The 24250-nt window shown below is 38.5% G+C and overlaps 1 protein-coding gene across 3 annotated transcripts in view; it reads right to left on the bottom strand.

Annotated features, from left to right (window-relative positions):
• The window catches only part of CUL5 (cullin 5), a 131153-nt gene that overhangs the window by 16102 nt on the left and 90801 nt on the right, over window positions 1-24250 (bottom strand). For all 3 annotated transcript variants that reach the window (XM_055422959.2, XM_055422960.2, XM_055422961.2), the window contains 2 exons: window positions 4514-4646; window positions 2576-2707 (listed from right to left, as the gene is read on the bottom strand). In XM_055422959.2, the coding sequence (XP_055278934.1) occupies window positions 2576-2707; window positions 4514-4646 (265 nt within the window). The remainder of the gene's footprint in view (window positions 1-2575; window positions 2708-4513; window positions 4647-24250) is intronic.

The raw sequence follows: 24250 nt of genomic DNA, 5'->3' as shown, positions 1-24250 counted from the left end.
AAGCAAGGTTTGATGCTATAAAGAACAATATTGCTGGAATGTTAGGTCCATGAATCAAGGCAAATTGGAAGTGGTCAAACAGGAGATGGCAAGAGTGAACATAGACATTCTAGGAATCAGTGAACTCAGATGGACTGGAATGGGTGAATTTAACTCAGACAACCATTATATCTATTACTGTGGGCAGGAATCCCTTGGAAGAAATGGAGTAGCCATCATAGCCAACAAAAGAGTCCAAAATGCAGTACTTGGATGCAATCTCAAAAACGACGGAATGATCTCTGTTCATTTCCAAGGCAAACCATTCAATATCACAGTAATCCAAGTCTATGCCCTGACCAGTAACGCTGAAGAAGCTGAACAGTTCTATGAAGACCTACGAGACCTTCTAGAACTAACACCCAAAAAAGATGTCCTTTTCATTATAAGGGACTGGAATGCAAAGTCAAGAAACACCTGGAGTAACAGGCAAATTTGTCTTTGGAGTACAGAATGAAACAGGGCAAAGGCTAATAGAGTTCTACCAAGAAAGCGCACTGGTCATAACAAACAACCTCTTTCAACAACACGAGAAGACTACATATGGACATCACCAGATGGTCGACACCGAAATCAGATTGATTACATTCTTTGATTCCAAAGATGGGGAAGCTCTATACAGTCAGCAAAAACAAGACCGGGAGCTGACTGTGGCTCGGTTCATGAACTCCTTATTGCCAAATTCAGACTGAAATTGAAGAAAGTGGAGAAAACCACTAGACCATTCCATTATATTAGACTAAAATATGGTTTAGTGAACTCAGTGAAACCATATTAGTGAAATATGGTTTCAGTCTGAATTTGGCAATAAGGAGTTCATGATCCGAGCCACAGTAGACTAAACCATATTTTGGAGAAGGAAATGGCAACCCGCTCCAGTATTCTTGCCTGGAGAATCCCAGGGATGGCAGAGCCTGCTGGGCTGCCGTCTGTGGGGTTGCACAGAGTCGGACACGACTGACGCAACTTAGCAGCAAACCATATTTTATCTATTTATCAGCTGACTGACCTTTGGGTTATTTTCACTTTTTAGCTATTATGAATAATGATGCTATGAACATTCATGTACGAGTTTTTATGTGTTCATATGTTTTTATTTCTCATAGGTGGAATTATCTAGGAGTAGAATTGCCACGTCAACACTATGTTTGGCTTTCTGAGAAACTGTCAGTTTTCCAAAGTGGCTGCACCATTTTACACTCCTATCAGCAATGCATGAGGGTTCCAATTTCTTCTCCTCCTCGCCAATATTTGTTATGGTCTGAATTTTCAGCTATCCCAGTGGAAGTAATGTGGCATTTTATTGTGGCTTTGATTTGCATTTCTCTACTGATTAATGATGCTGAACATCTTTGCATGCACTTATTAGACATTTGCATATCTTTGTGAGAAAATGTCTATTCTAATACTTTTTCCATTTTTAACTGATTTGTCTTCACTGTTCGGTTGTAAGAGTTCTTTATATGTTTTAGATACAATATCAGACATGTGAATTTCAGATACTTTCCTAACTACTCTTTAAGACTTTTACAAAGAAAAAAATACTTTAAATTTGAAAGTTTGTTTTAAATATTTACATGGTATACTAAATACATGTTAATTTTACTAATTTTTCTTTTTTCTATGATTTATAACAGTAAGAATTTCTAATATTTTGACAAAAATTTCTAAGTCATAAAACACTGGGCACAATAATTCCCCAGTGATTGTTAGTATTAAGATAACCTGCACAGTAATTTTCACTATGCCACACTACCATGCAAAGCAGGACTATCTGCAAATCTTCAATGTGAAATACACTTAAATGGAAAGTATATATATATAATGGAGAAGGAAATGGCAACCCACTCCAGTGTTCTTGCCTGGAGAATCCCAGGGACGGGGGAGCCTGGTGGGCTTCCGTCTATGGGGTCACGCAGAGTCGGACACGACTGAAGTGACTTAGCAGCAGTAGCAGCAGCATATATATATAATACATACATACATAGAATTATACACATTTTATTATCATATATTAATATAATATTATATAACATCATGTGTATAAATGAAAGACATTCACTTATAGTATGCTAATATAACTCAAATTCCACTAAAATGAACTGAAAGGAACAGATTTAAAGCATTTTAATATGGGAATTTTACCATAATTAGTACTGATTAACATAAATAAGCCATCACATTTTATGTAGTGGTTCTTTGTCCTTTATAGGTGTATTTATTTACAAACACCTCAATGGCTAAATATGTAGTACTAAACACATCTTAAAATTGAAATGATTTGTCCTTTAGCTTATTTAATAGTTCAATGAGGGTAGAGATACAAAAGAGTGAAACAACAGAAGCAAAGGAAGAGCAAAGGCACTTTGCTCTTTATTAACAAAATATATTTTATTTTATATAATTGATGCTATATTCTTATAAAATGTTCCCTATTTCTGCAGTATTAAAATATCACCAAAATTCATTATTAACAAATACATATGAACCATATGCTATCTTAAGAAAATCAAATAGTTTTAAAAATTTTACTTACTCTTAGCCATTCTACCATATTCTCTTCAATTTCACTATCAGCAGAGATGTCCAATATAAGACGTCGTGTCAAATGAGCTTTGTGATATCTCATAAAAACATCTTTGTTTTGTACGTATTTAAGTACCAAGAGCTGTACAGAAAAACAAAGTTATTTTCAATTTACATACACTCTTAGCCATTCTTCTCTCACTTGGACCTTTCTATATGCCCTGTTGTCAAAATTCAGAAATTTATATAAGCATATACAGATAGAGGCCTACTAAATTGCCCATCTCTGAAAAACAACTAGTCCTGATAGACTAATACTTAAGAAGTTAGCAAACTTGAGACTACAACCGAATAACCTTTTAGTTCCTAGAAACATGACTTTTTGAGATTTTATATAAAATGTGACAAAACTTTATATGAAAATCAGTGGTTCCCCCCTATATTTTTTTCTTCTATATTTCTTCTTCATTTTATTCTGACTCTAACCACCACTCCACCCCACTTTTTGGCTGTGCTGTGCAGCTTGGTGGGTCTTAGTTCCCTGACCAGAGATTGAACCTGGGCCCAGACAGTGAAAGAGGCAATTCCTAACCACTGAACCACCAGGGTATTCCGTTTTTGTTTTTTTTTTTTTAGTTTTATCTTTTTTTATTTTACTTTACAATATTGTATTGGTTTTGCTATACGTTGACATGGATCTGCCACGAGTATATATGTGTTCCCCATCCTGAACCCCCCTTCCATCCCTCTGGGTCATCCCAGCGCACCAGCCCCAAGCATCCTGTATCATGCACTGAACCTGGACTGGAGATTCGTTTCACATATGATAATATACATGTTTCATTGCTATTCCGTCAGATCATCCCAACCTCGCCCTCCCCACAGAGTCCAAAAGACTGTTCTATACATCTGTGTCTCTTTTGCTGTCTCATATACAGGGTTATCATTACCATCTTTCTAAATTCCATATATATGCGTTAGTATACTGTATTGGTGTTTTTCTTTCTGGCTTACTTCACTCTGTATAATTGGCTCCAGTTTCATCCACCTCATTAGAACTGATTCAAATGTATTCTTTTTAATTGCTGAGTAATACTCCATTGTGTATATGTACCACAGCTTTCTTATCCATTGTCTGCAGATGGACATCTAGGTTGTTTCCATGTCCTGGCTATTAAAAACAGTGCTGCACTGAACACTGGGGTACACGTGTCTCTCTCAATTCTGGTTTCCTTGGTGTGTATGCCCAGCAGTGGGATTGCTGGGTCATACGGCAGTTCTATTTCCAGTTTTTTAAGGAATCTCCACACTGTTCTCCATGTGGCTGTACTAGTTTGCATTCCTACCAACAGTATAAGAGGGTTCCCTTTTCTCCACACCCTCTCCAGCATTTATAGCTTGTAGACTTTTGGATAGCAGCGATTCTGACTGGCATGAAATGGTAGGGTATTCCCTTTCTAATCCTTTTTGTCTATACTTTATCTACATCTTCACTTAGTAAGTTTTTCCTCTTTGATGTCCTTGGCTTATATCATATTACAATAACAAGCAGAGATAACTAACTTTTTATCAATATTCATTTATCCATGGTTATCTATTTTGGGCCCTCACAAAAAGAAGTGAAAAACTCCCAGTCTCCCAATTGGGAATCCAAACACCACCAGTTAGCTCTGTTTTTCCTTTTGCTGTCCTTTAATAGGAGTTAGAATTTAAATGACTTTTAAAAAAGAATCAGGAAAGGGGAAGAATTAAATGCTATTTCCTTTTCTGGCAGCTATAGTATAAAATTTTCAGTAAAAAAACAAAGAGGTCTTTACTGGCAAAATTTCATGTTAGTTGCTTATAGGTATATACTTTAAAGAAAAACTGATGCTATCACAGAAAGCTTTAAAATCAAAACATAAATTCAAAGGTAATTACAAATCTGAAGTTAGAAAAAATTACGTACCACTTCTTTAAGCTTTGCTTCAATCTCTTCAGAGGTTAGCTTTTTGCTTAATGGCGTTTTTCTTAGCAACATGTCACAGTAATTGGCAAGCAGCTCAGGGCATTTTGATTCAGGCTGAGTTTTTAATCCCACCCTAAAAAACAAATTAAAAGCAGGTGATTAAAAATGATTGAATCTGAAAATATTTTTTCTAAAGCCAATTTTTCACAGATTTGTTATGTTGTATAAATCCAATGGGACTAGGGTGAGGAAGTCTGCACTGAGACGGCATAGCTCAAGAAGGCACTCACTCTTGGGTTCCTGTAAGTACACTTACAGAACACTGAGAGAGACCTCCTTGAATTTTGTGACCTACATGCTTCCTAGTCTCATTCAAGAGGCAGCTTTGCCAATAATCTTTAAAAGATTTTATTCAGATACTGCTAAAATAGTATTGAAAACTGTGTAAATCCTTGTATATTCACAGCAAAAGTCGCTCAGTCGTGTCTGACTTTTTGCGACCCCATGGAGTATACAGTCCATGGAATTCTCCAGGCCAGAATACTGGAGCGGTAGCCTTTTCCTCCTCCAGGGAATCTTCCCAACCCAGGGATCAAACCCTGGTCTCCCACATTGCAGGCAGATTCTTTACCAGCTGAGCCACAAGGGAAGCCCAAGAAGACTGGAGTGGGTAGCCTATCCCTTTTCCAGCGGATATTCCCGACCCAAGAATAGAATCAGGGTCTCTTGCACTGCAGGTGGATTCTTTACCAACTGAGCTATCAGGGAAGCCTTGTATACGTATAAGTTAAAAATTAAAACTTTTTTTTTTAAAGCACTCAGTGTTCAATTTATTTGCAAGATGTCACACAACATCCTCTTCTGCTTTTTACTGACCTGATTCAGAACATCAATTAAAAATACGTTAAAATAAAACTGTTACTTCACTCTTTAAAACATATCAAATGTAACCTAAATTTAACAGTGATATATCTATCATTATCCATTAAAAAAAAAACTATAAACAAACTTTCCTTAAACGATGAACTTATATCACTATTTCACTTTCCCAACAAAACTTTAAAACCAGTGTATTGTATTTTATGCTTCAAAGTCTTTTATTCTTTACCTTACTTCTCTAAGCTATATATGTAAATAAATTTAAATTCAACATGTTAAGATTGTATATATACAAAATTCAACTGTTATCAGAAATTGTAAGTACACAACATAACAAAACAACATAATTATATTGTGCATGTGTATAAAACATGCATGTGCAAAATTTTTTTGTCTAATGAAGTAGATGAAACTTTTTTCCCCTTCCAATTATAAACTCAGGAATGATCAATTTTACTTCTACTTAAAAAAAAATTATTCATGGCTGTGCTGGGTCTTTACTGCTGCACACAGGCTTTCTCTAGCTGCAGTGTGAGGGCATCTCATTGTGGTGGCTTCTCCTGCTGTGGAGCATGGGCTCTAATGCATGTGGGCTCAATAGTTGTTTTGCATTGGCTTTGCCCCTTACTGTGACATGTGGAAATCTTCCTGGACCAGGGATCGAACCTGTGCTCTCTGCATTGGCAGGCAGATTCTTAACCAGTAGACCACCTGGAAGTCCTACTTCTACTTTAAAAAAATATATAAATATTTAATATTTATTTGGTTGCTTCAAGTCTCAGTTGAAGCATGTGGGATTTTTGTTGCATCATGTAGGATCTTTCCTCACGGCACATGAACTCTAGTTATGGCATGTGGGCTTAGCTGCTCTGTTTGCAGGACCTTAGTTCCACAACCAGGGATCAAACCCATTTCCTCAGCATTGCAAGGTGGATTCTTAACCACTAGGGAAGTTCCTTACTTCTAAATTTATGTTTATAAATTAATGTCTTTTCCCTAAAAAATCGTATTCACATAAGTAAGTAGATAGTACTAGAAGAATTTTTCCTTACAACGTTACTCAATTCATTGACCATTTCCTGAATTATTGTTAAAAAACACATACTGATCTAACAAAAAAAAGTTACTTTTAATAATGGATCAAATTAAGTCATCAACTGTGTTAAAACCAAATAATTAGAAGTCGTCTTGCAAAAGGATATAATACCTAGTCATCAGAAATTCATCTTCTGTACAATAATACCAATACTTCAAAATATTCCTTTCTTTACAAAACAGGGAAGAGTAATTCTAGAAAGAAGTAGAAAGGAGAAACTGCAATGATACCTCCACCAGAGGGCTCAATTTCAGAAAGTGATTTCCTGAACAGTATCTACACTGGCATACTTTTGGGAATTCCTTCTATATCTCTTGAGGGAGAAACAGCCAGTCTGAAGGCCACTAACTTACTTCACAAGATCTATTCATCTCCTCCGATCTATTTGCACTGCCAATGCCTAGCTTTTGTGTGAACTACTATAATAGCTGAGTGGTCTATCTCCCTTCTTTCAATTCAACAGGTTGAGAAAACAATTGTAAGTATTTTATTGTTGTTTCTTCGAAGGTACTGTGTCATTCTCCCTGCTCTCTAGATGTTTAGTGTTTTGTTCTGTTTCCAGTTTTTAGCTGTTTTAGTATGATGTCCCTAGGAATGGTTTAATTTGTAGCTATTATGTTTGGGAATCAAAGAGAGATGTTTGGCTATTAAGTTGGCGTCTTTCTCAACTTGGAAAAATTTTGGTCAACAGCTCAAGCCTCCTTTTCCTTTCTCTATTATTCCAATTACATATTGTTATAGATATTTCACCTTTACTCAGATAACGATTTCCACCTGTCTATTAATTATCCAATATATTATTTAGTGTTTATTATTTATGATCTATTTAAGATTATTACTGAGATATAATTCACATACCATACAATTTATCCATTGAAAGTGTGCACCCCAGTGTTTTTTAAAAGTATATTCACAAGGTTGTACAACTATCATTAAAATAAAATTTTAAAACATTTTCATTACTCCAAAAAGAAAGCCCATACTTATTATAGTCAAATCTCATTCTCCAGCGATGCCTGCCTCTCAGTCCGTGGTTATTACTAATCTGCTTTCTGTATCTTCTGGACATCTATAAATGCAATCATATAATATGTGCCCTTTTGTGACTGATATCTCTTACTTAGGATGATGTTTTTACGAATCATTCAGATGATAGCACATATCTGTTCATTCCTTCAAAAAAATTCTACTTTTAAACATGGTCAAAAGATTTAACATATTAGCCATTTTAAGTGTACAGTTTAGGGGCATTAAGCATACTCACAATGTTCTGCAAATATCATCACTATGTCTAGAACCTTTTCATTATCCCAAACAGAAACCCTGTAGATAATAATCTTCCATTCCTTCTTATCCCCAGTCCCTGGAAACATCTATTCTACTTTCTGTATCAATAACTTTTCCTATCCTAGCTACCTTGTGTAAGTGGAATCATAGAAAATGCTTCTTTTTGTGACTGGCTCATTTCACTTAGTACAATATTATCAAGGTTTCACTCATATTGTAGGATATATCAGAATCTCCTTCCTTTTGTAACTAAATAATATTTCCATTGCATAGAAAAATCACATTCTACTTATCCTTTCATCAGATAATGGGCACTTGCCTTCTTTCCATTTTTTGGCTATTAAGAATAATGCTGCTGTGAACATTGATCTCCCAGGTTTCTAGCAGATGCAGTTTCTTTTCTCTTGGGTATATATAAGGGGTGGAACTGTGGCTCACCTGTTAACTTTATGTTAAACTTCTTGAAGAACTACAATACTGTTTCCATAGTAGCTACACACCAACTCTACATGATTCCAATTTCTCTCCACATCATCACCAACACCTATTAACATCTTTTAACTTCAGTCATCCTAGTGGGTGTTAGTCGTATATATCACTGTGGTTAACCTATCAATCTTAATTATTTTTAAAAAATATTTTTTATCTATTTGTTTATTTATTTTCAGCTGTGTTGAGTGTTTGTTGCTGTCTGTGGGCTTTCTTTAGTTACAGCAAGTTGGGGCTACTCTCTAGTTGCAATATACGGGCTACTCAAAGGGGTGGTTTCTCTTGTTCTGGAGCAAAGGCTCTAGGTGCATGGGTTTCAGCAGGTGCGGCCTGGGGTCTCTAGAGAATGGACTCAGTAGTTAAGCGCACAGGCTTAGGTGCCCCACGACATGTAAAATCTTCAGTCTTCCCAGATCAGAAATTGAACCCAAGTCACCTACATGGCAGGCGAACTCTCATTCACTGGACAACCAGGGAAGTCCTAATCTTAATTATTTTAAAGTCCTTATCTGCTAACTCTAATATGGAGTCATCTGAGAGTCTGCATCTAAAATTATTTTTCTCTTAGTTGACCATAAATTTCTCTGCCATCATAGGAGTAGTAATGTCGCACTGAATACTAGGCACTGCATATAAAGAATCGGGGCAGGGACGGGCTGAGAGGTAAATAAGGAGCTTGGGATTAACATATACATACTCATCTCACACGCTAGTAAAGTCATGCTCAAAATTCTCCAAGCCGGGCTTCAGCAATACGTGAACCGTGAACTTCCAGATACTCAAGCTGATTTTAGAAAAGGCAGAGGAACCAGAGATCAAATGCCAACATCTGCTGGATCATGGAGAAAGCAAGAGAGTTCCAGAAAAACATTTATTTCTGCTTTATTGACTATGCCAAAGCCTTTGACTGTGTGGATCACAATAAACTGTGGAAAATTCTGAAAGAGATGGGAATACCAGACCACCTGACCTGCCTCTTGAGAAACCTGTATGCAGGTCAGGAAGCAACAGTTAGAACTGGTCATGGAACAACAGACTGGTTCCAAATAGGAAAAGGAGTACGTCAAGGCTGTATATTGTCACCCTGCTTATTTAACTTATATGCAGAGCACATCATGAGAAACGCTGGGCTGGAAGGAGCACAAGCTGGAATCAAGACTGCCGGGAGAAATATCAATAACCTCAGATATGTAGATGACACCACCCTTATGGCAGAAAGTAAAGAGGAACTCAAAAGCCTCTTGATGAAAGTGAAAGAGAAGAGTGAAAAAGTTGGCTTAAAGCTCAACATTCAGAAAACAGATCATGGCATCTGGTCCCACACTTCATGGCATATAGATGGGGAAACGGTGGAAACAGTGTCAGACTTTATTTTTTTTGGCTCCAAAATCACTGCAGATGGTGACTGCAGCCATGAAATTAAAAGACGCTTACTCCCTGGAAGAAAAGTTATGACCAACCTAGACAGTATATTAAAAAGCAGAGACATTACTTTGCCAACAAAGGTCCTTCTTAGTCAAGGCTATGGTTTATCCCGTGGTCATGTATGGATGTGAGAGTTGGACTGTGAAGAAAGCTGATCGCCAAAGAATTGATGCTTTTGAATTGTGGTGCTGGAGAAGACTCTTGAGAGTCCCTTGGACTGCAAGGAGATCCAACCAGTCCATCCTAAAGGGAATCAGTCCTAGGTGTTCATTGTAAAGACTGATGCTGAAGCTAAAACTCCAATACTTTGGCCACCTCATGCGAAGAGTTGACTCACTGAAAAAGACTCTGATGCTGGGTGGGATTGGGGGCAGGAGGAGAAGGGGACAACAGAGGATGAGATGGCTGAATGGCTTCACTGACTCAATGGACATGAGGTTGAGTGAACTCCAGGAGCTGGTGATAGACAGGGAGGCCTCGCGTGCTGTGATTCATGGGGTCGCAAAGAGTTGGACACGACTGAGCAACTGAACTGAACTATTATATATAAAACAGATAACCAACAAGGACATACTGTATAGCACAGGGAACCATACACAATGTTTTGTAGCAATCTATAGGGAAAAGAATCTGAAAAAAATATATATGTGTAACAATCACTTTGTTGTACACCTGAAATTTACACAACATTGCAAATCAACTGTAATTCAACTAAAAAAAATAATCACAGAGGCGCCACCAGTTCAGCTCAGTCGCTCAGTTGTATTCAACTCTTTGGGACCCCATGGATTGCAGCATGCCAGGGCACCAGATGATGTTTATCTTCCATTAATAGTGTGTTCACCCTTTGTTCTGCTATGGAAAAGGTTGATGACTTTAACCCAATCAAACTATTTTGGTCAAGGATGATGACTTGTAGTTTTGCTAAAAATCGGTCTACATTTGGTTAGCCAATGAATCTAAGGAATGTTCCTTCTGTGCTTTCAGTTGAGAGTCTAGTGGGTTTTGTCATTCTATACTGTGTGACAACCAAAAGCTCTACTGTCCCCTAGCAGTACTGCTTCAGTTCAGTTCAGTGGCTCAGTCGTGTCCAACTCTCCGCGACCCCACGAATCACAGCACACCAGGCCTCCCTGTCTTAGTCTAAGCTAAATCTAGATTCTCAGTTACTTCTTTGAAACACAGCTACAAAGACTCAGCTAATTTCTGAAAGGTTATCCCTCATTTATATAACTTTTGAGTAGTTTGTTCTAGTTGCTTCTGTAGCTCTTTGATAATATTAAAATAACTATTTTCTAAGTTTACCTGACTCTCCTGCTTGTTCTCAGTGGAAGCATTGCCTAACCATGATTACTATAGTCTTCCTCAGAAGTGAGTCTTCCAAATAACCTGGATGCTTCTAGCAGCTTTATTCTCCTAGAAATGAATTACTTTAAGCACCTCCAATAGCCCCAACACTCATGTTCTGCTGCCCAAATAAGCTAACAATACTCATTTTATTCCAGAGAAGTTTTCCTAGAGCTAAAGATAGGACATGGTCACCTTAGAATAAAAAAAATAAAGAGGAACCCAGTAATCCCCACTTCTGGGAATTTAGAGTATAGAAACAAAAAATGGGATATATACAATATTATCCTCTGGAACACTATTAATAAATAGCAAAGTATCAGAAACTACTTAGTGTATAAATAAAGGATAAATTAAATAAACTATGCTGTATCTGGGCTTTCCTGGTGGTGCTAGAGGTAAAGAACCTGCCTGCCAATGCAAAAAAAGAGACGTGGGTTCAATCCCTGGGTTGGGAATATCCCCTGGAAAAGAGCATGGCAACCTACTCTAGTAGCCTTGTCTGGATAATCCCATCGACAGAAGAGTCTGGCAGGATATTGTCCCTAGGGTTGTAGAGTCAGAAATGACTGAAGCAACTTAGCATGCACATGCTGTATCTACCAGTCATAACACCATGCTTTTTATTAAGAATAACAAAGTTATAAAAAAGAAAACTACAGATAACATGCTAAGCAAAAATGAGAAGGATGTTCACTTTCACCACTGCTGTTCATCACTATCTAGAGCTGGAATTTCCAGTTAGAGCAATTAGCCACAAACAAACAAAGTCTTTCAAATTAGAAAGAAAAATAAAAGTGTCTTTAGTAACAGATGTCATGACCTTATACAAAGTTATTAAAGAACCCACAAGAAAGCTACTTAAAGTCAATGAATGAATTTATTAGCAAAGTTGCAGGGTATAAGATTGACACACAAGAATTAGTTGTGCTTTCATACACCAGCAGTGAACAGTCCAAAGGAAATTAAAAGAACAATTTCATTTACAGTAACATCCAAAAGAAAAATATACCTAGAAATAAACAACCAAGAAAATGAAAGCCCAAGCAGAGTAGAAGAGCCATCTTTACAGGGTTTAAAGCCTTGCATGCAGTGTTAGAGCCTAAGCTTGGCAAATTAGATGTCCACTAGAAAGGACTAGCATTCAGGCGTCAAAGACCAAACAGACAAGGGGTATATCGATGAGAAGGAGTGGCCAGGTATGGAGTATGAGAGAACAAATAGGTAAGGAGGGTGTCCATGCAAAGGAAAGGTAAAAGGGGAAGTGTTAAGGCTCCAGTTGGATGAGGAAGGCATTCATGTAGGGGGCAGCCCAGTTGGGGGAGTCAGAGCCTTAGCAGGGTGGGTGTGTATCCACAAAAAACAAGGCCAGGTACTATACTTTCAAATGCTTCTGTGTATCTCCACCCTAGTTTGCCAACTGAGGGGACTAGACCAGTGACGCCACAATACCAATGAACACACCCAGCACCAGATTTTGCTCATTAAATATCAACATCCACTAAAATCAACTAGGACTTTGTCAAAGTTGTCAAAATGGCTAATCCTGAGACCAGGCAAGGTAAATGGCAAAATGAATCTGGAAACCTCACGTGCCAAAAAGAAAGGAAGAATTTACTATTAAAAGGACTCAGAAACCAGTTGCCACTGTGAAACCTAGGATAATTTGAAAATGAAAATAAAAAATAAATTACGGGAGTTCCAGAAAAACATCTACTTCTGATTCACGGACTATGCTAAAGCTTTTGACTATGTGGATCTCAAAAAACTGTGGAAAATTCTTAAAGAGATGGGAGTACCAGAGCACCTTACCTGTCTTCTGAGAAACCTGTATAAAGGTCAGAAGCAACAGTCAGAACAACTGACTAGTTCAAAACTGGGAAAGGAGTATGGCAAGGCTTTTATTGTCACCCTACATATTTAACTTCTATGCAGAGTACATCATGCAAAATGTCAGGCTGGATGAATCACAAGCTGGAATTAAGACTGCTGGGAGAAATATCAACAACCTCACATAGGCAGATGATACCACTCTAAAAACAGAAAGGGAAGAGGAATTAAAGAATCTCTTGTTGAGGGTGAAAGAGGAGAGTGAACATGCTGGCCTGAAACTCAACATGAATAAAATTAAAATCATGGCATCTGGTCCCACCACTTCATGGCAAATAGAGGGAGAAAAAGTGGAAGCACTGACAGATTTTGTTTTCTCGGGTCCCCAAATCACTGCGGACACTGACTCTAGCCATGAATTTAAAAGACACTTGCTGCCTGGGAGTAAAGCTATGACAAATCTAGACAGCATATTAAAAAGCAGAGACATTACTGCTGACAAAGGTCGGTATGGTCAAGACTATGGTTTATCCAGTAGTCATGTACAGATGTGAGAGCTGGACCACAAAAAAGAAGGATGATCGCTGACGATTTGATGCTTTTGAACTGTGGTGCTGGAGAAGACTCTTGAGAGTCCCTTGGACTGCAAGGAGAACAAACCAGTCAATCCTAAAGAAAATCAAACCTGAATAATTCATTGGAGGGATTGAGGCTGAAGCTGAAGCCCCAATACTTTGGCCACCTGACGTGAAGAGCCAACTCACTAGAAAAGACCTTGATGCTGGGAATGATTGAAGGCAAAAGGAGAAGAGGGTAGCAGAGAATGAAATGGTTAGACTGCATCACCAACCCAATGACATGAATTTGAGCAAATTCTGGCAGATAGTGGAGGACAGAGGAACCTGGCATCTTTCAGTCCATGGAGTTGTAGAGAGTTGACACAATTTAGCAACTGAACAATCACAACAACAAAATGAGAATTCCGTGGTGGTCTAGTGGTTAGGATTCAGGGTTTTAACTGCCATGGCCTGGGAACTGAGATCCTGTAAGCCGTGTGGCACAGCACCCTGCCTCAAAAAAGAACAGAGAACCCACTGAATAAATACAGTAATAGTAAACTGCATCCATACTGAGATGATAAAACAATGTACAAACTGAAAATTTAACAAGCAATGAGGAGATCTAAAGGAAATCAGTCCTGAATATTCATTGGAAGGACTGATACTGAAGCTGAAGCTCAAACACTCTGGCCACTTGATGTGATGAACTGACTCATCCGAAAAGACCCTGATGCTGGGAAAGATTGAAGGCAGGAGGAGAAGGGGATGATAGAGGATGAGATGTTTGGATGGCATCACTGACTCAATGGACATGAGTTTGAGCAAGCTCTGGGAGTTGGTGATGGACAAGGAAGCCTGGCGTGCTGCAATCCATGGGGTTGCAAACAGTCAGACACGACTGAGTGACTGAACTGAACTGAACTGATGGAATCTTTACATAGTTATAAAGTACTTGTCAACAAATACCTGATTACAAAAAGAAAAGGAAATAACTGAGTGGAGAAGTGTGGCAGGCACCAACTTAATCAGGTAACCAAACTAAATAAATCAAATAAATAAATCAAAATCATGCACCCTTCGTTTAGATAAGATGCAGTAAGGGAATTCCCTGGTGGTCCAGTGGTTAGTTAGGACTCTACCCTTTCACTGACAAGGGCCAATTACTGGTTGACGAACTAGGATTCCATAAGCCATGTGGCATGGCTAAAACAAAAACAAAAAATGCAGTAAGAATAACAGACTTTCACTTCTGCCAAAGATGCAAACCTGAATCTTAAAAAAAAAAAAAACCAACCCATCAGATTAACTCAAACTAAGGAACATCCCGCAAAAAATCTGGACTGTAATCTTCAAAAATCTCAAGGTAACAAGAGTCAAAGGAGAGATGTTTCCAGACCAAAGAAAAAGGTATGTAACAACTAAATGTAAAACATGATTCTGTACTGGATCCTTCTGCTACAAAGAATACAATAAGGTCAATAAGCTTAAAGTGATCTGAGTAGATGGTTATTATGCATCAAAGTCAATTCTAATTATTTTGATAGTTGTATTGGGATTATATTTGTAGAAAATATACACAACTGTACTTGGAATAATGAACAACTTACTCTCAAACAGTTCTGGAAAAAAAGTTTTAATATATTTTCAAAGAGAAAAAGATAATGAAACTTCCAACTTTGTGTATATTATTTTGACAACTGAGAAAAAATATGCCTTAAAAAGCACAACCAAAACTAAAACAAGATTAAATTTAAAAATTTGAAGAGCCCTGTATTAAAGAAACTGAACTTGTAATCAGTATCCGCCCACAGAGAAAACTCCCAGCCCGAATGGTTTTACCAATGAATTCTACCAAACATTTAAGCAGTAATACCAATTAACCTATTTCTTTTAAAACCTACAAAAGGAGAGAATAACTCTCAACCCTTTTTATGAGGCCAACATAATCCTAAAATCAGAAAACAATAAAGATATCACAAAAATGAAAATTATACAAGGCACAAAGGCCAGAAAGAGGTAAATCATTCTCCAATATAAACAAAAATATTTAACAGAACATAAGTAAATTAAATCCAGGAATATACAAAAAGAATTAATACAGCATCACCAAGTAGAATTTATGCCAAGAATTCAACCTTGGTTAAATATTTCCTTAAAAAAATGCAATGTTTCCTGAGGAAGAAAAGTGGAAATGAAGGAATCAGGCTTCCTGCTCTCTAACTTCAGACCATACTACAAAGTTCAGTCATCAAACAATATTGTACTGGCACGATATTGATAAAAACACACACACACACACACACACACACACCCCGAAATACGTATCAATGTAACAGGGTAGAAAGCCTAGAAATATACCCATGCATCTATGGTTGATTAATCTATGACACAGGAGGCAAGAATATACAATGGAGAAAAGACAGTCTCTTCAATAAATGATGCTGGAAAAACTGGACAGCTACATGTGAAAGAATGAAATTAGAAAACTTCCTAACATTATACACAAAAATAAACTCAAATGGATTAAAGACCTAAATGTAAGACCACACACTATAAAACTCGTAAACACAGGCAGAACCACATAAACTGCAGTAAGATCTTTCTGGATCTACATCATAGAATAGTGGGGAAAAAAAGGGGGGGGGGACCTAATTAAACTTAAAAGCTTTTGAATAGCAAAGGAAACTATAACCAAAATGAAGACAACCTACAAAATGGGAGAAAATATTCGCAAATGAAGTGACTGAGAAAGGATTAATCTCCAAAATATACAAATAGCTCATGCAGCTCAATATCAAAACAACAAACAACCTAATCAAATGATGGGCATGTGTGTGTACTAAGTTGCTTCAATTGTGTCTGACTCTTTGTGACCCTATGGACTATAGCCAACCATGCTCCTCTGTCCATGGGATTCTCCAGGCAAGAATACTGGAGTGGGTTGCCATGCCCTCTCCACGGGATCTTCCTGATTTGATCCCCACATTTCTTATGTCTCCTGTACTGGCAGGCAGGTTCTTCACCACTAGCACCACCTGGGAAGCCAAAGAGTGAACTGAACTGAAGTGAAATGAAAGCCATTTATTCGTGTCCGACTCTTTGTGACCCTATGGACTGACTGCAGCCCACCAAGCTCCTCTGTCCATGGAATTTCACAGGCAAGAATACTGGAGTGGGTAGCCATTCCCTTTTCCAGAGGATCCTCCTGATCCAGGTATCGAACTTGCGTCTCCTGCACTTCAGGCAGGTTCTTCACTGTCTGAGCCACCAAGGAAGCCCAAATAATGGGCAGAAGATCTAAACAGACACTTCTCGAAAGACAACAGATGGCCAAAAAGCACATGAAAAGATGCTTAATATGGCTAATTATTAGAGAAATGCAAATCGAAATACAATGAGGTATCACACCACCAGTCAGAATGGTTAGCATCAAAAAGTCTACAAATAGGGCTTCTCTGGTGGCTCAGTGGTAAAGAATCTGTCTGCCACTGTAGGAGACATGGATTCAACCCCTGATCTGGGAAGATCCCACATCTCATGGAGCAACTAAAAGCCCACGGGCCACAACTTTTGAGCCTGTGCCCTAGAGTCTGGAAGCCGCAACTACTGAACCCACAAGCTGCAACTACTGAAGCCTGTGCACCCTAGAGTCCATGTTCTGCAACAAGAGAAGCCACTGCAGTGAGAAGCCTGTGCACCACAACTAGAGAGCAGCCCCTGCTTGATGCAACTAGAGAAAGCCTGTGCAGCAACGAAGATCCAGCACAGCAAACAAATGATTTTTTTTAAATGTCTAAAGTCTATAAACAATAAATACTGGAGAGGTTGTGGAGAACCCTTCTACACTGTTGGTGAGAATGTAAGTTGGTACAACTGTTATGGAGGGTCCTTAAAAAACTAAAAATAAAATTACTATATGATCCAGCAATCCCGCTCCTGGGCATATATCCAGAAAAAAACATAATTCAAAAAGATACAAGCAACCCAACGTTCACTGCAGCATTATTTCCAATAGCTAGGACATGGAAGGAACCTAAGTAAATGGCCACTGACAGAGGAGTGGACTGCAAGGAGAGCCAACCAGTCCATCCAAAGGAGATCAGTCCTGAGTGTTCACTGGAAGGACTGATGTTGAAGCTGAAACTCCAATACTTTGGCCACCTGATATGAAGAACTGACTCATCTGAAAAGACCCTGATGCTGAGAAAGATTGAAGGCAAGAGGAGAAGAGGACGACAGAGGATGAGGTAGTTGGATCGCATCACTGACTCAATGGACATGAGCTTGAGTAGGCTCTGGGAGTTGCTGATGGGCAGGGAGGCCTGGCGTGCTGCAGTCCATGGGGTCGCAAAGAGTCTGACATGACTGAGTGACTGAACTGAACTGACAGAGGAATGGATAAAGAAGATGTGTTACATGTATACAATGGAATATTACATAACCATAAAAAAACAAAATAATGCCATTTGCAGCAGCATGGATGGACCTAGAATCTATCATATAAGTGAAGTAAGTCAGAGAGAGACAAATATCATATGATTCCACTTACAAGTAAAATCTAAAAAAAAAAAAAAGATACAAATGAACTTATTCACAGAGCAGAAAAAGAATCAGACTTTGAAAACAAACATGATTATAAATGGGGAAAAGTGGGTGGGGAAGGATAAACCAGGAGTTTAGGATTAACATATATACACTACTGGGCTTCCCTAGTGGCTCAGGTGTAAACAATCCGCCTGCCAATGCAGGAGACATGGGTTTGATTCCTGGTCTGGTAAGATCCCACATGCCACAGAACAACTAAGCACATGCACCACCACTGCTGAGCATGTGCTCTAGGGCCTGAGAGCAACAATACTGAGCCCAGAGAAGCCACCGCAATGAGAAGCACATGCACCACAACTAGAGAGCAGCCTCCGCTCACTGCAACTAGAGAAAAGCCCACACAGCAACAAAGACCCAGCACAGCCAAAAACAACCAGACAAAATTATAAAACAAACAAACATATACAGACTGCTGCTGCTGCTAAGTCACTTCAGTCGTGTCCGACTCTGTGCGACCCCACAGATGAAAGCCCACCAGGCTCCCCCGTCCCTGGGATTCTCCAGGCAAGAACACTGGAGTGGGTTGCCATTTCCTTCTCCAATGTGTGAAAGTGAAAAGTGAAAGTGAAGTAAGTGAAAAGTGAATATAAAATGAGGCTTCCCAGGTGGTGACAGTGGTAAAGAACCTGTCAGCCAGTGCAAGAGACATAAGAGATGTGGATTTGATTCCTGGGTTAGGAAGATTGTCTAGAGGAGGAAATGGCAACCCACTTGCCTGGAGAATCCCAGGGATAGAGAAGCCTGGCAGGCTACAGTCCATAGGGTCTCAAAGAGTTGGTTACGACTTAACACGCACACATGCATATATAAAATAGATAATTAACAAGGAACTACTCTAAAGCACAGGGAACTCTACTCAATATTCTGTAATAAGCAAAGTGGGAAAAAAGTCTGAGAAAGAATGGATATACATATATCAGTTCAGTTTAGTCGCTCAGACTCTTTGCAACCCCTTGAACTGCAGCACGTCAGGCCTCCCTGTCCATTTTGAACTCCCGGAGTCCACCCAAACCCATGTCCATCGAGTCAGTGATTCGATCTAACCATCTCATCTTCTGTCATCCCGTTCTCCTCCTGCCCTCAATCTTTCCCAGCATCAGGGTCTTTTCAAATGAGTCAGCTCTTTGAGTCAGGTGGCCAAAGTATTGGAGTTTCAGTTTCAACATCAGTCCTTCCACTGAACACCTAGGACTGATCTCCTTTAGGATGGACTGGTTGGATCTCCTTGCAGTACAAGGGACTCTCAAGAGTCTTCTCCAACACCACAGTTCAAAAGCATCAGTTCTTCGGCACTCAGCTTTCTTTATAGTCCATCTCTCACATCCATACATGACCAGTGGAAAAACCATAGCCTTGACTAGAAGGACCTTTGTTGGCAAAGTAATGTCTCTGCTTTTTAATATGCTGTCTCAGTTCAGTTCAGTTCAGTTCAGTCGCTCAGTTGTGTCCGACTCTCCGCGACCCCATGAATCACAGCACGCCAGGCCTCCCTGTCCATCACCAACTCCCGAAGTACACTCAAACTCATGTCCACAGAGTCGGTGATGCCATCCAGCCATCTCATTCTCCGTCGTCCCCTTCTTCTCCCTCCCCCAACCTTTCCCAGCATCAGCTGTCTAGGTTGGTCATAACTTTCCTTCCAAGGAGAAAGTGTCTTTTAATTTCATGGCTGCAGTCACCATCTGCAGTGATTTTGGAGCCCAGAAAAATAAAGTCTGCCACTGTTTCCACATCTATTTGACATAAAGGGATGGGACCGGATGTCATGATCTTAGTTTTTTGAATGTTGAGTTTTAGGCCAGCTTTTGCACTTTCCTCTTTCACTTTCATCAAGAAGCTCTTTAGTTCCTCTTCACTTTCTGCCATAAGGGTGGTGTCATCTGCATATCTGAGGTTATTGATATTTCTCCTGGCAACCTTGATTCCAGCTTGTGCTTCCTCCAGCTCAGCGTTTCTCATGATGTTTTCTGCATATAAGTTAAATAAGCAGGGTGACAATATACAGCCTTGATGTACTCCTTTTCCTATTTGGAACCAGTCTGTTGTTCCATGTCCAGTTCTAATTGTTGCTTCTTGACCTGCAAATAGGTTTCTCAAGAGGCAGGTAAGGTGGTCTGGTATTCCCATCTCTTTCAGAATTTTCCAGTTTATTGTGATCCACACAGTCAAAGGCTTTGGCATAGTCAATAAAGCAGAAATAGATGTTTTTCTGGAACTCTCTTGCTTTTTCCATGATACATCAATATTGGCAATTTGATCTCTGGTTCCTCTGCCTTCTCTAAAACCTGCTTGAACATCTGGAAGTTCACGGTTCACGTATTGCTGAAGGCTGGCTTGGAGAATTTTAAGCATTACTTTACCAGCATGTGAGATTAGTGCAATTGTGCAGTACATATATAAGTTAATCAGTTAGCTATACATCTGAAACTAACACAACACTGTAAATCAACTATATTCCAATATATATATATAAAAGAAAAAAGCAGAATTGAGATTTCTAAGAAGAAATTCTGCGCCAAGTGTAGAATTAAGAATTTCCAGCCTGCTAGTCTGCCCGACAAACTTCAGATTTACCAACTCCTACAACTACCAGATGATAAAGAGTCTGCCCGCAAGGCAGGAAACCGGGGTTCAATCTCTGGGTCGGGAAGATACCCTGGAGAAGGAAATGGTGACCCACTCCAGTACTCTTGCCTGGAAAATCCTGTGGACAGAGGAGCCTGGTGGGCTACAGTCCATGGGGTCTCAAAGAGTTGGACACGACTGAGCAACTAATACTTTACTTTTACAATTACACAGTAAGGAGGGTCTTCTGTGGTGGTTCGAATGGTAAAGAATCCACCTGCAATGTGGGAGACCTGGGTTTGATCCCTGGGTTGGGAAGATCCCCTGGAAGAGGGCAAGGCAACCCACTCCAGTGTTCTTGCCTGGAGAATCCCCATTGACACAGGAGCCTGGCAAGCTGCAGTCCATGGTGTTGCCAAGAGTTGGGCACGACTGAGCGACTAAGCACAAGATAACACAATTACATAAGCCAATTCCTTTAAATAAATCTCTCTTCAAGAATCCTCAGCAATCCAACCCCCATCAAAGTATGTCACCACGTTAAAAGAGTAAGGAAAGAGACTTCCTCGGAAGTCTGGTGGCTAAGATCTGCCTTCCAATGCAGGGGACTCCGGTTCGACCCCTGGTCAGGGATTCTGTGGGGAATTAAGCCTATGTGCTGCAACTACTGAGCCCACACACTGCAATGAAAGATCTCGCATGCTGCAACTAAGACCTGACACAGTCATATAAATAAATTAAAATACTTAAAAGAAAAAATAAGGAAGAAAAACCTTATGGTCATTTGACACAGAAAAAGCATATAGTAAATCAACACCCATTCATCATCAAAACGTTCCAGCAAATTACGAATAAAAAGCAACCCTATGAAAAATCCTCACCTAACTTTGTACTTAGAGACAAAGTATTAAGGCTTTTCCTCAAAGCTTACCGAAAAAGGTAAGGACGCCCACTCTCACTATTTCTATTCAACACTATACTTATGATCCTAGCCAGTGTGTCAAACCCTAAAAAGAAATAACTCTTTTATTCAGAGACTGCATGATTTTTTACATAGAAAATTTTAGAAAATCTATAATAGAACTACTAGAACTAATAACTTTAACAAGGTAACAATATAAGATCAATTTACAAAAAACAACCATATTTCTATATACTAGCAAAAGAGTATCAAAAGCACTCAAGAAAATTAAAGAACAAAGTTACACCAGCTGACTTTAGACTTCTTGCAGAACTCTATTAATCGTAACGATTTGAAATGGCCTAAGGATATTCATTTAATCCACTGGAATAGAATAGAAAGTCCAGAAAAACATACGTATTTTTAAGTCACTTGATTCTTCATAAAAGGTACCAAAATACAGTATTTCCAATAAATGGTGATGAAACCACTGGCCACCATACAGAAAAAAAATGAAATTTAACCCCTAACTTACACTATATACAAATATCAATTTAAGGTGGCTCTTAGATTTAAATGTGAAAGCTATAAAATACAAAGCTTCTAAAAGAAAACAGAAGATTATCGTCTTGTCCCAGTGGTAGATGTAGACAGAGGTTTACTAGATAAAACACAGCAAAATCCACAAAAGAAAAGCACACATATAACAAAGGACCGGTATACAGAATATGTAAGAACTCATAGCTCAATAATAAACAGGCAAAAAAATCTGAACACTTTATAAAGAAAACTGTAAGAATACCCAAAGAATACATGAAAAACTGTTCAATATCAATAGTCATGAGGAAAATGGGAATCAAAAATATATTTAGGGGACTTTCCTGGTGGTCCAGTTGTTAAGAATCCGCCCTGTGATGCAGGGGACCTGGGTTTGATCCTTGGTCAGGGAACGAAGGTCCCACAAGCCTCGGAGCACCTAAGCCCATGGCCGCAACTACTGAAGGCTGTGTGCACTGCAGCCCACACACAACTGAATCTGTGTGCTGCAACACAAGGTTCCGCAGGCCTCACCAAGACACAACACAGTTAATAAAACAACACAAAGCTATACTGAGATAACGGAACATACACCCAGTCACTCTGGATGTATGAGAATACCACTGAATCCTTATTCTCAAAAAATATAAGAATACCAAAAAAAATACATGAAAAACTGGTGGGAATCCATCAAAAAATCATATGCTAGTGGGAGTGTAAAATAGTACAACCACTTCGGGAAACAAACCACTGTGATATACAAAAACATGGATAAATCTTAAAAACATTACGCTGAGTTGAAAATAAGTTTTACACAAATAATACACTATTTTATGAATTCAATTTATATGTAGTCCAAGATCAGGCAAACCTAACCTATGTTGAAATAATCAGAACAATAGTTGCCTTCTGGAAGAAGGTAGGGATAGGGGTGGGACTGATTGGGAACAGACATGAAGTAACTCTCAAGGATGATGAAAATAATGTTTATTTTAATAGGGATGTAGGCATTTGTCAGATCTCACAAAATTAAACACAAGATTTATGGATATGATTGTAGGTCAATTTTATCTCAAAACAAACACAATATTCAATTAATGACTGCATGATAAAATGTTTAGGGAGTAATGGTTGCTGATGCTTGCAACTTCTTTTGAAATGAACTTAAAAATTTAACTGATGGATATACAGGGAGATACATTATTTAATAAAGCAACAGAGGTGACTTTACTCTTAAGTCTGAATATTTTCACTGAAAAAAGGTGGAAACTGGAGAATAAGGAAGACCTTTATGTATTCATAAGAAGAAATCTCCAAGATGCAGGGTTATGTGTTTCATATTTATAAAGAGTGCACAACAAATGCCCTTCTAAACAATGCCAATTACTATAAAAGCGTATGACCTAGGTGTCTTCCACTGTACTAGCACTCAAATAACTTATATGGCTCAAAAGACAAAATGAAAATGATTTAGACAAAACAAACAACAAAGCCCTATTTTCAAGTATTTTAACATTATGTATAATTTATTTAAAATTACAAAAGAGCATTTTTCCAATTAACTTTTAGTGCTACTCAGTACTACTCTGAAGATACTATAACTAGCTCAGATTAATTAATAGATCATTAAACTTTCATTTTCAGATTTTTTGTAATAGCAGTTAGCATGAATAAATCCATCTTAATTGAGATGAGAACTCACTAACAAGAGATAAGTTTAAAAAAATAGTAACATAAACATTTAATTAAAATTTATATCCTTTTGGAAAAAATTTATTTATTTATTTGGATGTGCCAGGTCTTAGTTGCAGCATGCAGGATCTTTAGTTGTGGCATGCGAACTCAGTTTCAGAATGTGGGATCTAGCTCCCTAACCAGGGGATCAAACTTGAGTCCCCTGCATTGGGAGTGTGGAAGCTTAGCCACTGGACTAGTTGCAATTTCTCTTTTTTTAATCATCATGGTGAAGACAGTCCTATTGTATGCTTTTGTAGGTTATAAAGTAACTGGTGAATAATGAGGAAGAAAAAACAAGCAAAGAATCTGAAAGATTTAGAACAAAACTTTTAACTTAAAAAAATAAGGTCAACATTCTTTGGTCACAAGAGGAGATAATATAAAATTTAAAATCAAGGAAGAGCTTTTAACAATCAAAGGCAGCAAAATCATAACAGTTAAAAAAACAAAAAATAAACCTCATGGAGTTAGGGAAATAG

Source organism: Moschus berezovskii, chromosome 14 (genome assembly GCF_049115385.1).
Source record: "Moschus berezovskii isolate FMDL1 chromosome 14, NW_MosBer_1.0, whole genome shotgun sequence".
Lineage (NCBI taxonomy): Eukaryota > Metazoa > Chordata > Mammalia > Artiodactyla > Moschidae > Moschus > Moschus berezovskii.
The sequence above is the reverse complement of the archived record's forward strand: the minus strand, read 5'-3'. Positions and strand labels throughout refer to the sequence as shown.